This window comes from Notamacropus eugenii, chromosome 1 (genome assembly GCF_028372415.1).
Source record: "Notamacropus eugenii isolate mMacEug1 chromosome 1, mMacEug1.pri_v2, whole genome shotgun sequence".
Classification (NCBI taxonomy): domain Eukaryota; kingdom Metazoa; phylum Chordata; class Mammalia; order Diprotodontia; family Macropodidae; genus Notamacropus; species Notamacropus eugenii.
The window spans coordinates 423870166-423885132 of NC_092872.1; the positions used below are offsets into that span (position 1 = coordinate 423870166).

At 45.3% G+C, this 14967-nt stretch overlaps 1 protein-coding gene across 4 annotated transcripts in view; it reads right to left on the reverse strand.

Annotated features, from left to right (window-relative positions):
* Positions 1–14967, reverse strand: part of PLCG1 (phospholipase C gamma 1) — a 66463-nt gene that overhangs the window by 23266 nt on the left and 28230 nt on the right. For all 4 annotated transcript variants that reach the window (XM_072631483.1, XM_072631484.1, XM_072631485.1 and 1 more), the window contains exons 4-7: positions 1932–2084; positions 1689–1782; positions 1443–1490; positions 71–155 (exon numbers count right to left, since the gene is read on the reverse strand). In XM_072631483.1, coding sequence (XP_072487584.1) covers positions 71–155; positions 1443–1490; positions 1689–1782; positions 1932–2084 — 380 coding nt within the window. The remainder of the gene's footprint in view (positions 1–70; positions 156–1442; positions 1491–1688; positions 1783–1931; positions 2085–14967) is intronic.

Sequence of the window (14967 nt, forward strand, 5' to 3'; positions counted from 1 at the left end):
TGAACCCCTGGGGCTCCACGTTGCTGGCCAGCACCAGACAGACACAAGTGACCTGGGAGATGACCCTTACCGTCAGCCGCTCCCTCAGGAACCGCATGTTCGGGACTCGGTAGTTGACCTGGGACAGCATGTTCTTAAGATCCTTGGCAGAAATCCTGGGGCGACAAAAACATCCTCCTCATCCTGCACCCTGTGGTCCCTGAGCCTGCATGCCCATTCCGTGGACCCCCCCGCTGTCTCTGCCCTCCCCAGGGCTAAGTTAATAAAGCCCTAAACCAGGGCTCGGAACAGGAGGAGTGCCTGACTGGGCATGGGGACAAAGGAACATAAAGCCACTGACTGTCAGAGCTGGGAAGGAGCTCAGGACGCAAAACACAGAGCGTCAGAGCCGGCCTCACAGAACACCTGTCTGAACGTCCTTATTTTTTTAGATGAGGAAACTTATGATGGAGAAATGACCCCAAGAAGCAACTATCTATGTTCTTAATTACCCTTCAAGTCCTCACTTCAATCATCTCAACCAGCCCTCCGAGAAACATTCACCTAGCCTCTCAAGCTAAACTGAACTACATACAGCCACACAGGTACAGCCTACAGCTAAATGGTAACTGTCTCAGGGAAGGGGGAGGGGAGAGAGAGAGGGTGCGATAGAACTTGGAACTGAAAACTTGTTTAAAAATGTAAAAAATTGTTTTAACATGTAATTGGGGGAAATGTAAGTACATACATTCACATTCACACACACACACATATACAAACTACATACAGAGATTTAGGAGCTAGGAGGAGGAACCAAGTGTAAGTGCATATACATGTGTGCGTGTGTGTATATGCGAGTATGCATACATGTGTGCGTGCATGTACATGTATGGGCATGTACGTGTACATGTGTATGTTGGGGGAAAAGGGAGTGGCAATATAGAAGAGAGTTAACTGTCTATATCCCCAATTCCTTGCACGAATAAATTCTTTTTAAATTAAATTGTGTGACACAGCCTTCATTTCCCTTTAAGGTTCATACCACTTATTTCCATTAATTCATTTGCTACAAAAAAGGTGTGGGTGGGGCATCTGTGTTTACCCTCCAGCTCCTACAGGTGATCTTACTGGCAGAACATTTTAATATAACCAGACAGTCAAGAGGTCCCAATGGGTGCATTCTCTTCATACAATGATGTCCCTACTGCCTGTGGGAAGGAAGTTCCTTCGGTTCTGGGAAGGGCTAGCTGTCCAGGGATAACAGACAGCTGGCTTAGGCAAGCATCAGTGGCCTCCAGGGAGATAAGGTCTGCACCATGAATAAGGCTCCAGCTTTGGACAAATGGAGCTCACCAGGTATAAGCACCACAGCCCCCTGGTCCCCAAACCCAGGCTTCAGGATGGAGCTAGATCATCCCCCCCCCCTTCCTTACAACATCACACTCCTTGGGCCCCACACTTACCTGTCTTCCCGATTCCGATCCACTGAGTAAAACTGCTTCCGGAGCCACCTAAGACAAAGCACATAGCTTGAGATGGGTCTCTGCTCAGACCACCTGGCTTGGATCAGGTGACAAGGTCATGCATCATGACACTGATGAATCTTGGAGTCCCCCCACATCTTCCTGCCACATGGTCCTTCCCTAACATCTACCTCCATCCCTGGACACCAAAGAGACAGCTGGCCCAGAGGCTGGCGGGGACCATACCTCTCGATCTGCAGCGGTGTGGCAGCTTGGATAGTGTCAGTCACAAGCCAGTTCAAGCCTTTGATCCACATGTTGACTTCATCCTCTGACGTGGCTATGGAACAAAGGGAAAGCAGGGTGACCTAAGGCTGTGGCTGCTTCAGCCTGCCCCCATCCCCACCAAGCTGCCAGATGTAGCCACTTCCCCTTCCTCCAGGCTCCCTTGCCCTCTGTGACTCTATCCAGGCTCTTCCACCCCCGCACCTTGCAGACTCAGAGTTTTCAAGCGGAATTCCATGCCGTACAGGATGACAAAGCAATGGGATTGGTCGGGCCGGAAGGCTGGGTCCTCTTGGTAACGGTCAAAGTCACGAGAGGTCTTCCCAGGGCGAATCTCTTTGATTTCACGAATATCAACTATGGAAAAGCGAAAGAGCCAAGTCAGGTCAGAAAGCTCCTATCCCGAGACACCTTCAACTGTCCAACCTTCTTGGCTCTAGACAACTGCTAGCCAGGAGTGGGTGGGGCAAATTAGAAAGAATTTGGGATCTAGAAACTAAGGACTAGGTTTGGAGCTTCCCATCTGCTCCTGCCCACCTGTGTGACCTTAGGGAAGTCACCTCTCCTATCTGGATTTCTAAGGCTTCATCTGTAAAGTGAAAAGGGTAGGCTAGGAGACCTTGGAGGGTCCCTTCTGGCTATAAATTTATGATCCTAGGACCCCAATCAACCCATTTTTACTGAAGTCTCTCTCCTCTTCCTCCACCTTTCCACAAGTTTATACTAGGAGCTATATGTGAAAACACACAGAGACTGCAACACTCACAGCTATCAAAAAGCCCCCATTCTAGGAAGAGGGATAGGGCTTATACACACTATGGCATTTGGAGTCAAGTGACTTGTCCAGGATGGTGCAGCTTGGGAGGGTCTGAGGTTGGATTTGAATTCTGCTCCTCCTGACTCCAGGGTCAGTGCTCTATCCACTGCACCACCTAGCTGCCCCCATACTACGACATTAAGAACTAAACTGTATGTTTCTAAATGCTACGTGGCACTAGGCCACATGAGGAGCAGATAAAGGAAACTAGGGATTTTCTACATGGAAAAAAAAGTTGATTAGAGGCCCATTCAGCTTGACCCCAGATGACAGAATTGGGAGTAACAGGGAAGGTACACAGAGGCCAGTTACAACCAGAGCTGTCTATAAGTAGAAGGAGATGCTGTGGGAAGTAGTGAATTCCCCATCAGAGAAGTTCTCCAAGCAGGGGCTGGAATGATCACTTGTCAGAGATGGCAGAGAGGAGCTTCCTGACCAAGAACTGACTGGACTGGATCAGAGGTGAGGAACCTGCAGCCTTGAGGCCACATGTAGCCTTCCAGGTCCTCAAGTGTGGCCATTTGAAGCCTTCAGTCAAAGGGCTGCATCTGAGGACCTAGAGGGTCACATGTGGCCTCAAGACCGCAGGTTCCCCAGCTCTGGACTAGATTAACTCTGAGGTTCCTCCCAATGCTCAGAAATTCTGAGTTCTGAGAAGAAAGAGACCAGTCATTGTGTGGTGCAATGAAAAGAGATTTTCTAAAGAAATAGGTCTCTTTGTGACGAACATAAACAGCTCCCCCCAACCCCCACCCCACTGAAGGCGTTGCAGGATCACAGCTTTGGAGCCAGGAGTTCAAGACCAGTCACAAAGGTAGCAAGTGTCAGCATTAAAACCAAGGTCCCTGATTCCAAACCCATCATCTTTTCTTAGTCACAACATCTTTTTACTTATCCGCTCTATTTATCTAGCAGATAACAGCTTATAGGTATTCCAAGGGGCTTCTTTCGTGGGGCGGGGGAAATATGAAGCAGATAAATTTTTAATGTTCTTTCCAATTCCCAAACCTCTATGATTCTACAAGGTGAGCCTGGAAGGATGGGGGAAATATGGTTGGAGGTGAGGAGGAATGTTCCTGGTAGAAGAAACTACATGAGCAAAGGCATGAAGGCTGGGACAAGCCTTGAGCCATAGGAGACAATGTAGGAATGATCTCATTGCGCACCTCCTCCCCATTCCTTTACAGAGGTAGGGAGTCCACGGGCATAGAATACTGCACAAAATGTCAATTTTTAAAATAATTGACCAATTTAGCTGATGTTTTTTCTCTTCCTCCTTTTTGTTTTTTCTTAAAAAACAATAAACTTAAAAAAAATAAAAACAACAAACTTTGCTATGTAGGATAGCTGGGGGAGAAGGGAGAGAGCCACAGAAAGAAATATTGATGATATAAAAACAAGATATCAATAGAAATTTTTTTTTAAAAGGCTTGACCCCAGAAAAGAGCTGAGAAAATGCACGTCCTCCTGTTCTCTGAAGAGGTGAGGGACGATGGGTGTGTGATACTGTACACACACTGTCAGACTTGGCCACGTTGTTTGCTTTGCTGACCTGCCTTTTCTCTTTTTTTTTTCTTTTTTGGTACCGGGAACAGCTTCACTGAACAGAGGGAGGGATATGTTCAGAAATGAAGGTTTTGTAACGAAAAACCAAACCAAAACAAAACAAAGCCATCGTTTTTTTAAAGCAAAGACAAACAAAATCACTAAACAAAAGATGATTGTAACTGTAACCCCCACCAAAAGCACCCCTCTCTCCCCGTTTGGCACGGCCTGGTGGAAAGGGCAGTGACTGAGGAGTCTGCGGAGACACATTCAAATCCTCACCTTGCTACTTAGGATGTGCTCAGACAAGTCCCTTTCCTCTCTGGGCCTCAGTGGCCCTCTCTATAATAAAAAGATTAGAGTGGATGAGCTCCAAGGTCCCTTCCAGCCCTGGATCTCACAGACTGCTTGAAAAAGCAGAACCAGGAATTCTTCCTGGTTTTCCATCCTAGACCCACATAAAGACTAGCCATGACTGGGCTCAACAGCTAGACAAAGGAGCATCTCCAAGACTGCTGGGGCTCAGGAGTGTCTCCCGGTGCTAAGAGGCAGCCATGGGGATGCTTGATTTCTACCCATGACCTGACCTGACCTCCTTTGGATGCCTAGGGAGCAGAGTCGGGTGAGGAGATGCCTGGGAAAAACGGCGGGGAAGGGCAGGGTGAGTGACACTTTGAGTCATTTTTTTCTCAACACAAGGCACTTCTGAACAACAAATCCCAACCAACAGTTAAGATTCTGTGCAGTGTTTGGGCTGGGGGTGGAGGGTGGGAGGATGGGGATGGAGAGGGCTGAGAACGAGGAGCTACAAATGTCACCCAACACATACCCTCTCCTCTTCCCCTTTGCTCTACCAGTTTCTAGTTTGGTGGGAGACAGTTGGTGCCCAAGGAGAAAGAGCCCAATCCACCCCACCCAAACCTCAGGTAGGAGGCAAACACCATGGAGGCTATAAATATGTCCCACAAACATGCTAAGAGAAAGAAGACTTGTCCTCTGAGCTGAGGGAGCTTGGGGGAGGCTGGCCAGGGCTGGGCCTCCCCTCTTGGGGCCTTCTTCCTGTGCTCCTGGCCCCCTGCCTTCCCACAGGGAGGAAGCAAATTTGCTAAGAAATCCAATCACCCTAAGATTTAGGGGAATGAGTGTCAGCTTCCTACTAGGCTTGGCCTTGCCTTTTAAAAGAAGACCCTGGAGAGGCCAAAGCTTACCCCCATGGGAATGACACTTTAATGGTGGAATTTCGGAAATTTCTAGAGAGGGAGATGCTTGCAGTGGGTTGGGGAGGTGAGTCTTGGTACTCCCTAGATCACAGCACCATGAAGGCTTCCCAGAGCCCAACCCGAACTTTCATCCCAGAGTCACAGGGCCTTGGGGAACGGGATCAAACTGAGCTCTAAAATGGGTTGAATAACAAAATAACTTCAGCCAAAGGGAGGGACCAAACGTGGCAGCAAGGAAGCACTGCCCTCCCCATCCGCTTCTTCCTCTTGCCCTAAATCAGAACTAGAAGACCCAAGAACCAGTTAGCAGGTCAGGATTCAAGATAGGGATACAACTCGGTCAGTGTTGTTCTCTGTTTTACCACAGACCTCTTGCCTTGAGAAATTCCCTGAACCCCAAATGGGTCTGAGCACTAAAACTTTCTGAGTGTACGAGAACAGGGGCCCTGACCCAGCTACTAACAGAAAGAACACAGAGAGACTGCCAAGGGGAACAGGAGCACAGATGATAACATGTAAAGGAATGAAGGTCAGGGTGAAGCCTCTCCAGAGACCATCCAGTTGCTAGAAGTATGCTGAGGAACCCCAGATCCTCTCCCACAACTATTCCCCATTACACATGCTGACCACACCAGGGCATCCCTGGAAAGTGCTACAACCCCAAAATCTTAAGTCCCTGACCTCTCTTGGTCCAATTTCTTTTTTCTCCTGATTCACACTCGGATAACCCACTCTTTGCTCTCAGAGCAACCTGTGATCACAAACTCTTCAAGAAAATACACATGGTAGTCATTTAATAAATGTTTACTGAATTATAGGATGGGATCAGATGGTACAGTGAATAGAGCACTGAACCCCAAACCGGGAAGAGTTCAAATCCTGCCTCAGACACTTAATAGCTGTGTCACTTAAACTGTCTGCCTCAGTTGCTTTATCTATAAAATGGGGATATCAACAGCATTTCCTTCTCAGATAAAATGAGATAATATATGTAAAGTGCTTTGCAAACCTTGAAGCGCTATATAAATACAGAAATCTCCTTCTCATCACAGGCAGGTCTTTACCTTTGATTCAAACACTGCCCATAACAGGGAGTTCATTATCTCCCAAAGCGGTCCATTCTAGTTTTAGACAGCACAGACAAAAGAGTCAGCATAAGACTCAGTGGATAGAGCCCTGGACTTGGGGTCAAGAAGACCCGAGTTCAAATCTGTCCTCAGACACTAGCTGTGTGACCCTGGGCAAGTCACTTAACCTAGGCCTTAATCCACAGGAGAAGGAAATGGCAAATCAGTATCTGTGCCAAGAAAACTCCACAGACAGTACAGTCCATGGAGTCATGAAGAGTCAGTCATGATTGGACAACAACAATTGTTACAAAGCTTTTCGTTATGCCAAGGGATCTTTTCAACTCTCCTGAGCTTGCCTTCTCTCTCTTCCTCCCACCTCTCCCCCTTTCTCCCTCCAGCCCATCAGCCATTTGGCTTCACATGCCTCCGTGCTCAGCTTAGGGAGGGGTAGTATGACACGGTAGAAAGAACGCTAGATTTGGAGTCATAGGAAACAAGACAGAAAGCCAAGCTCTGCACTTACTCCCTGGATCTCAGTTTCCTGTTCTGTAAAATATGGAGGCTGAACCAGATGGCCTCTGAGGTCCCTTCCAGCTCTCAGTCTCTGATCCTCCCTGTCCTCAGTTCCAGGTAAGGCCTACCCCACCCTACTCTCAGCTGGGGCTATTCCACATTCTTCCACTCTCTCCAGGCCAAGCCCTCCCTACAAAAGACAATCCTTGATCCCTCACATTCCAAGCAGCCCCTGCTGTAAATAATTTACCCTCTCTCTCTTCAAAGTCAAATCTAAACTCCCATATTCCCATTTTCCATGGATTTCCACTTTATTGAAAAGATGTAGGTCATCTGATGGAAGCCACCTTAACTTCTCTCCTTGTTTGGAAAGGTCTTGGGGGCTATTTCTCTCCTCTTCCCTTCATTCTCAGAGGACTAGCTGGCCCCCCAGCTTTTCAGCAGTTCTCTTGTGCCCTCCCCTATGTTTTCTTGATCCCCTCTGATTCTGGCCTCCTTCAGAACCTTAAACCACCCAAAACACCCCCACCCCCCAAAGGGCATGTCAGTACAGCGAGTGAACCCTGGAATGGGAGTCAGAAGATCCAAATTTGAATTCGGGCTCTGCTGTTTACAGGCTGAGAGTGACCTTGGATAAATCAGCCATCCTCTATGAACGTCAGTTTCCCCAGCTGAAAAATGTAACAACCTCTGCACTACCCACTTCACAGGTTACTGTAAAAAAAAAAAAAAATTTGTGTTAATCTTGAAACCCCACAGAAATGGGAATTCAGATTTCTCAGTGGAGAAAGCCCTCGGTCACCTCAAAGGCCTATGTAAATAGGAGTCACTAGTAATAACAATAACAATTTTTAAAAGCAGGCACACTAGGAGGGGAGAGACAGAAGTCTGTACTGGGAGGAGAGGAAATCCAGCGGGAGGGACCAGATGGGTGGAGATAGAAAGGGAGACAGGACCAACCTCTGCTGAGGGCAACTTCAAAGGGCAGACAGAGCCATTTAGTGTCAGCTCCCCACTCACTCAATGTGAACCACACTAAACACCTTTGAAACAGAAAACCACCCATCTTGTGCAAACCTTGCTCCTCCTCCCCCATACAGGAAGGTTTGGGCAGCCCAGAGGGCTGCAAACCCTTCTTGAACATAGTAACCCACCAAAAAAGGGCAGAAGGAGCCCACTGGCCCCCTGAACCCATGACCTTTCCCTGCCCTTGGAGATGACTATCCTCCTCCAGCCCAGCTGAAGTCACTGTTTCCTTGATGCCCTGAACAGTGAAGACTCCCCTATCTTGAACACTTCAAGTTCACCATACTCTCAACACCTCATAACCCAGCAAATTGGCAAAAATAACTAAAAATTAAACGCTATACTGCACAAGTATAGCCTATATCAAATTGCTTGCCTTCTCAATAAAGGAGGTGGGGAGGGAAGGAGAAAATTTGGAACTCAATTTTTAAAATGAATGCTGAAAAATATTTTTACATATAATTGGGGAAAATAAAATACTAAAAATAATTAAATACTGGTTCAGCTATAGAGAAACCCTATGAGTCATGAGTATCATCCACATAATAACCCCAGGAGATAGGCTGGGGAAAAGATTATCCAACCCAGTTTTATACATGAGGAAAACTGAGGCTTAGACAAGGTAAGTGATTTACTCCAAGTCACATGGTGAGTCCACGCAAGGCCAGTGTCCGCTTCCCTCCCACTGTATCCTTTGGTTTTTCTCCCGCCTTCTTCTCTTCCAGTCATGATGTAAGAGTGATGCTCTATTAGTGCACTGGTACTCAGGCCTACTTCACTTACAGCAAACTTGGCTGACAGAGAAGGGCATACATAAAGTCATGCCAAAGGCTCTTCACTTCACCAAAAATTAAAATGATTCCATATCCACAGTGGATCAATGGTCAACTGATACGGACGACTTTTGAAAGAAGAAACACAGTAGGAACACTCAACTTCACTAATAATCAAAAACAACATGGAGGTCCCACCCAACAGGGAAGCTCCCTCTTCCCATACAGGCTGGCACATTCTCTTCAACTTAAGAGCCTTATGGAGTTGCCAAGATAAGTGACTTCACCAACATCACACAGCCAATATATTCCAGAGGCAGATCTTAAATCCACATTTTCCTGGTTTCAGTTCCGTATCTACTACACCACATCAAATTGGCAAATAGAATTAAAAACTCCATGCCAGTTCTGCTTTAAATAAACAGTTACATCCATTCAGTGCTAACAGAATGGATGGTGGAATTTTTCGGGAAAGCAATTGGTTGGTATACAGTAAAAGTTACAAAAAATAATCACACCTTTGAAATATAATTTCACTGCTGGGAATTTATTTATCAGTGTTATCAAAAACCAGACCAAAAAGAACTATCTGCTCCAAGACTTCATAGGAGCATTACATGTGATTATAAAAAACCTGGAAGTAATCTAAATGCCTACTAATAGGGGATTGTTCAAACTGTGGTACATTAATGTAATAATGGAACACTATGAAGCAAATAAGGACAGTTATGAGAAAAACAAAGAAATCTGGTAAGATTTTTCTGAAATGATGGAAAATGAAAAAGGAGAAGCAGAATAATGGAGCTCACTTAATTGTAATCCTACAAGAAAAAGTCATTGAGAATGAATGGTCAAAGAATATTGATAGGGGACTTAGTCTCCTAAGAGGAACTGAAAAAGTATTAGGATTCTTCATGCAATTACTTTAAACGTGAACAGTTACTAAGCAAGTTTAGCTGTTTATACTGAGGCTCACTATTCAATTTCTAATAAAAAATAAAATTTCTGAAAATTTTTAATTAAAAAAATAAGCAAAGTGTAATGAATGTTCCACTTTCAGAGTGTTTTTTAAAACAGAGCCACAAATTTCTATTTACTCAACATTTGAGAATTTTTTAGAATTACCATCACTGAGCCCAGGCATATTACCTGCCATCTCATTTTCATTCCCATCTCCAGAAAATGGGGAGATGGCAACAATTTTCCCTATCCCATAAATGAGGAAACTGAGGTTTATGCAGAGCAGAAAAGGGGCCTTGGAACTCCCAATCACCCAGGACTGGGATCCTCCCAGGTGCAGTAATTCCCCAAAGACCCTCATTCCCTCAAACCCATGTGACATCTGCTCTCGTCAGATCCTGTTCCAAAGAGCCTTCATCATGCCAAGCAGTAAAAGAAAAGCCGCCTGGACCAGCCTCCCTCCTCCAGGGGGGAAATGGGGTTCAGTCTCAGCCCCAACCGGAAGGAAGCACATTCTCCTCAGAGCTGCAAGCTGGGCCTGGGGGAGGGCATGAGGCCCCTGGTACCTCAAACCCACATCCTGCCCACCTCCCAACCCTCTTCTAGTTTCCCATAGCACAATGACCCAATTAACTCCTCTTCCAGGGGAAGGAACAGAAGAGCCCAGCAACAAGCTGTCAAGATATACGGTGCCACTCTAAGACCTGTGGACTCCATGACCCGTAACTACAGACTCTATGACTTGTAACTATGGACTAGAAAAAGGCTGACCCACAACCTGGACCATGGACCTGCTGACCTAAAAAGCCAAGGGTCACAGCTTTGGGGTCCAGAAGTCACCCTCAAGATAACTTCTCACCAGAGGCAATGGACACCATGACCACTGCTCCCCTTCCCCAGCCAAGTGCCACAGACACCTGGCCTCCATCATGAACCACAGATTCACCTTGTTAAAAATCAGGCTGGGCTTTTTCCAATCACAAGTGGGTTCTATGGCTGCTTTCCTTTTTTTAGATTAATTTCTTTTCAATCAATAAAAATTTATTTTCTGTCCCTTGTGAGGGAAAAAAAGAAAAAGAAAATCTTCAAAACAAATATACGTAATCCTCCAAGGTCCACACAAACACAGAACTGCCTCTGACCACTGAGCCTTTCGCCTCTTCCCAGACGCATCCCTACTCACATCAGAGACCCCAGGCACACTGACTCAAAGCACACACACGCAAGCAACACGACAAGCAAGCTATCAAACATGCCCAGTGCAGCCAGGACAGGGTCACCATGGTCAGCTCCTGGACATGTGTATCCCTGCTCTTGTCAGAGCTCAGGCAAAAGACTGGGACTGGAGGACTGGCCCTTGTGATGCTCCCTGAAGATGTGACATGCTGCCCTCTGGTTCTGCATTAACCAGGTGAACTTAGACAAATACAGAGGTGAAGAACCTGCGGCCTTGAGGCCACATGTAGCCTTCTAGGTCCTCAAGGGAGGCCCTTTGACTGAATCCAAACTTCAGAGAACAAAGTCCCTTAATAAAAGGATTTGTTCTGTAAAACTTAGACTCCGTCAAAAGGCTGCACCCAAGGACCTAGGCCACAGGCTCCCCACCCCTGGACAAGAATCTTAGACTTTCTGGGCCTCAGCTTCCTTTTCTGTAAAATGAAGGGATTACAAGGAGTTCAAAGACAAAAGAGAAAGGTTTCATATAGAGCTAAGCCTTCACAACAGCACAAACAATTAGAAACAAAACAGATACCCATCAACTGGAAAACAGTTGGAGAAACTGTGGTATATGAAAGTAATGGAATATTATTACAGCCTAGGAAGTGATAAAGGTGAGGATTTCAGAGCAACATGGATAATCTTCTATGAAATGATGCAGAGCGAAGTAACCAGAACCAAGAAAACAACATAATGCAATGAAAAAAAACCCATTCAAATGAAGCCCAAAGCTTTTGGTCATGACTGATGTTGCTTGGAGGGGTGGGGGGCGCTACGTGTGCAGAATGCCACACACAGCAGCCAGGGTCACTTCCTTTGTTTAGCTTAGCTGTTTTCCCTTTTTTACGAGAGAAGGCTCATTTGAGAGGAGGGAGGTGGAAGGGGCATAGTGCCCATCTAGAAATGACTGATGTAAAAACAAAAGGCATCAATAAAATCATAATCTAAAAATAAAATGAAACGAGGGACTTGGACTTGATGACCTTAACGGTTCTTTTCTAGTTCTGACATTCTTGAATTCTAATGTGCATAGCAATTAGCAGCAAGCAAGGAGATTAAATCGGTGGGCACTGTACAAGTTGGCCACGGGAGGTCTGTGGGCATTCTTTCTGACTGGAAGAGGACTGCCATGATCGTCAGGCAGACCAGGATGAGAAATACCCGAGATAAGCAAGATGCCTTGGATGAATTCAGGTCACCTGGTCCACATCCTCAGGCACTACAAGAACTGGCTAACGTGACTGCCAAGCCTCCAGCGGTGATATCTGAAAGACCAGGGTAAACAGAAAACATGCCCAAGACTGAAGGAGGGCAAAGGTCCTGATTTTCAAAAAAGGGGAAGGGAAAAGAGTCTATAAGTTACAAGGCAGGGAGCTTGACCTCAATTCCTACAGAAATTCTAAAATGAGTCATGAAAAGATGATTGGTGGAGGAGTGGTGGTTATAATGAGCTAGCATGTGTTTGCTCCAATGATGAAATCTGAGACCTGAATAAATGGCACAGATAGCATGCTCATCAAATCTGGAGGTGATACCCAGCTAACAAGGATACCTAACACACAGGATGTCAGTTAAGATGTAAAAAGATCTTGACAAGCTAAAGGAGTAGGCTAACTCTAATAAGATAAGATTCAGTAGAAATAAATGCAAAGTCTTATGGTTAGGTCCAAAAAATCAATTTCACAAGCGTAAGATGGAGAAGGCAGAGTTAGACATATGTTCTGAAAAAGATTTAGAGGCTTTAGTGGACTAAAAGCTCAATATGAGTCAACAGTGTGATATAGCAACCAGAAAATGCTAATTCTCTCTTGAGCTGTGTTGAGTCATGGAACTTTTAGAAATAGAGTCCCATCGCCCACTGCTTCTGTGAGATCTCATCAGGAGTACTGTGCTCAGAGCACTGATAAAATGGAGAGTATCCAGAGGAAGGCAATCAGGATGGTGAAGGGTCTTAAGTTCATGCTCTATAAGGATTACTGAAAGAGAAGACAAGATGGTAGGAAGAGGTTGGAGAGGGGGATTGAGATGCTAGTTGTCTCCAGGTTTCTGAAAGGTTGTCATTAGTAAAGCAATTGAGTTTGTTCCGTTTGCCTCCAGAGGGCAAACCAGGAGCAGTCGGTAGAAGATGCAAAGAAGTATAATAAGCTTGATGCCAGGAAAAGCATCCGAATTAATTAGACCTGTCCAAAAGTTGAGCAGATGGCCTGAAGAAGTGATGAGTTCTCTCTCCTTGGATTTCTCCAAGCAGTGGCTGAGTGACTTATTTGTTGAGTACATTATAGTAAGAATTCCTTTCAGGTGAGGGTTGGAATAGATAGCCACCAAAGTCCACTCCCAACTCTCAAATACTATGATCTGGTAAGGAATGTGTAATATGGCTAGAAAGGTAGTTTGGGACCAGACTGTAAAAGGCTTTAAATAACAAAGAGACAAGTTTCTAACTGATCCTAGAAGTAACATGGAGCTACCGCAGCTGACCAAGTATTTCTAGCAGGAGCACCATGATCCAGTCTATGCTTTAGGAAAATCATTCTGACAGCCAAGTGAAGGATAGACTCTTTAGAGTGGAGAAAGCTTTGAAGCTGGGAGACCCATTAGAAGACTACTGTAATAGTCCAAGTAAGAGGTGATAAGGATCTGAACTAAGGTAGTGATAATATGGATGCAACAAATGTGTGTGTTCATCCTTTGAGGTGAAGAAGACCGTGCCATCAGAGAAATGATGACATGACTTGCACTTGACTTTGTTTTGAATGAGGGAGGGCTGTGCAGGTCACCAGTCTCACTTCTCCTTCAGAGCCATCTGAATCCAGTGACCAGATATTCATCAGGATGACTGGAGATGACCCAGGATGAAGCAATTGGGGTTAAGTGACTTGCCCAAGGTCACACAGCTAGTGAATGTCAAGTGTCTGAGGTGAGATTTGAACTCAGGTCCTCCTGACTCCTGCACTGGTGCTCTATCCACTGCACCATCTAGCTGCCCAAACAAAAGAGATTGATACAAGAGATGTGAAGAGAGAAATGACAGGCCAACTAACTGGATAAGTAAGGTGAGTGAAAATGAGGAGCTGAGGATGAAATGAATGAATAAAGCATTCATAAGTACCGTTGCTGTCGAGTTGTTTTTTAGTCTTGCCTGACTCTACGTGACCCCGTTTGGGGTTTTCTTGGCAAAGATACTGGAGTGGTTTGCCATTTCTTTCTCCAGCTCATCATTTACAGATGAGAAAACTGAGGCAAACAAGGTGAAGTGATTTGCAAGTACTTACAATTTGCAAAGCACTAAGCTGAGTGGTAGAGATACAAATATAATGGAGGAAATGACACACATGGAAGGTTTCAGCCGCAAGTCGGATGGAAAAGTCCCAGGATCTTTACTGAATATCAACAAGGAAGACTGTAATGCCTTTTCTTTACTACCATCTCCACTGATAAAACTGTATCAGTTTCTGATGTTGAACCACTTGATCATGCCAAGAACTCTGGTGCTAAATACATTTTTTTCCTAGGTCTTCAAAAGATGTGGCCCTGGCACCTACAGGAACAATGGCCAGGCTGCATGTCCGGAGGCATGGTGCCTGAGGGCCCTGGGCTGGAAGCAATGCTAGTCTGAAGCCCTGGGTTCAAGGTGACACCAAGGCTGCAAACCTAGATGACTGGGAGGATCACAGTGCCCTCCATAAAGGTAGTAAAGTTTGTAAGAAGAATTCAACTAGTAGGAGAAATACTTCGTTCTGTTTTGGACATAGTGAGTTTGAACTTGACATAAAAGAACCCATACCATCACATCTGGACTTAAGTACCTGGATACTTGACACACCAAGAGGAAATACTTTGAAAAATTAAGTCAGGAAAACAGCTAGACCTGACAGAGTTGAAACCCTTGTGAGGTGGCTCAATTGAAAAGCCATTCACAGGAATCAATTTTCAAACTACATCAGAGATCTCAAAAGAATGAGAAAAAGAATGTGGACTATATCCTTACCCAAATAAAGGGTAACCAAGATGACAACAGTAACTAACAGTCCACATACCTTCTTTCTCAGCTCTATAAAATCTTCATGAAAATGGTCATCCAAGTTTCCTTAATGAAAA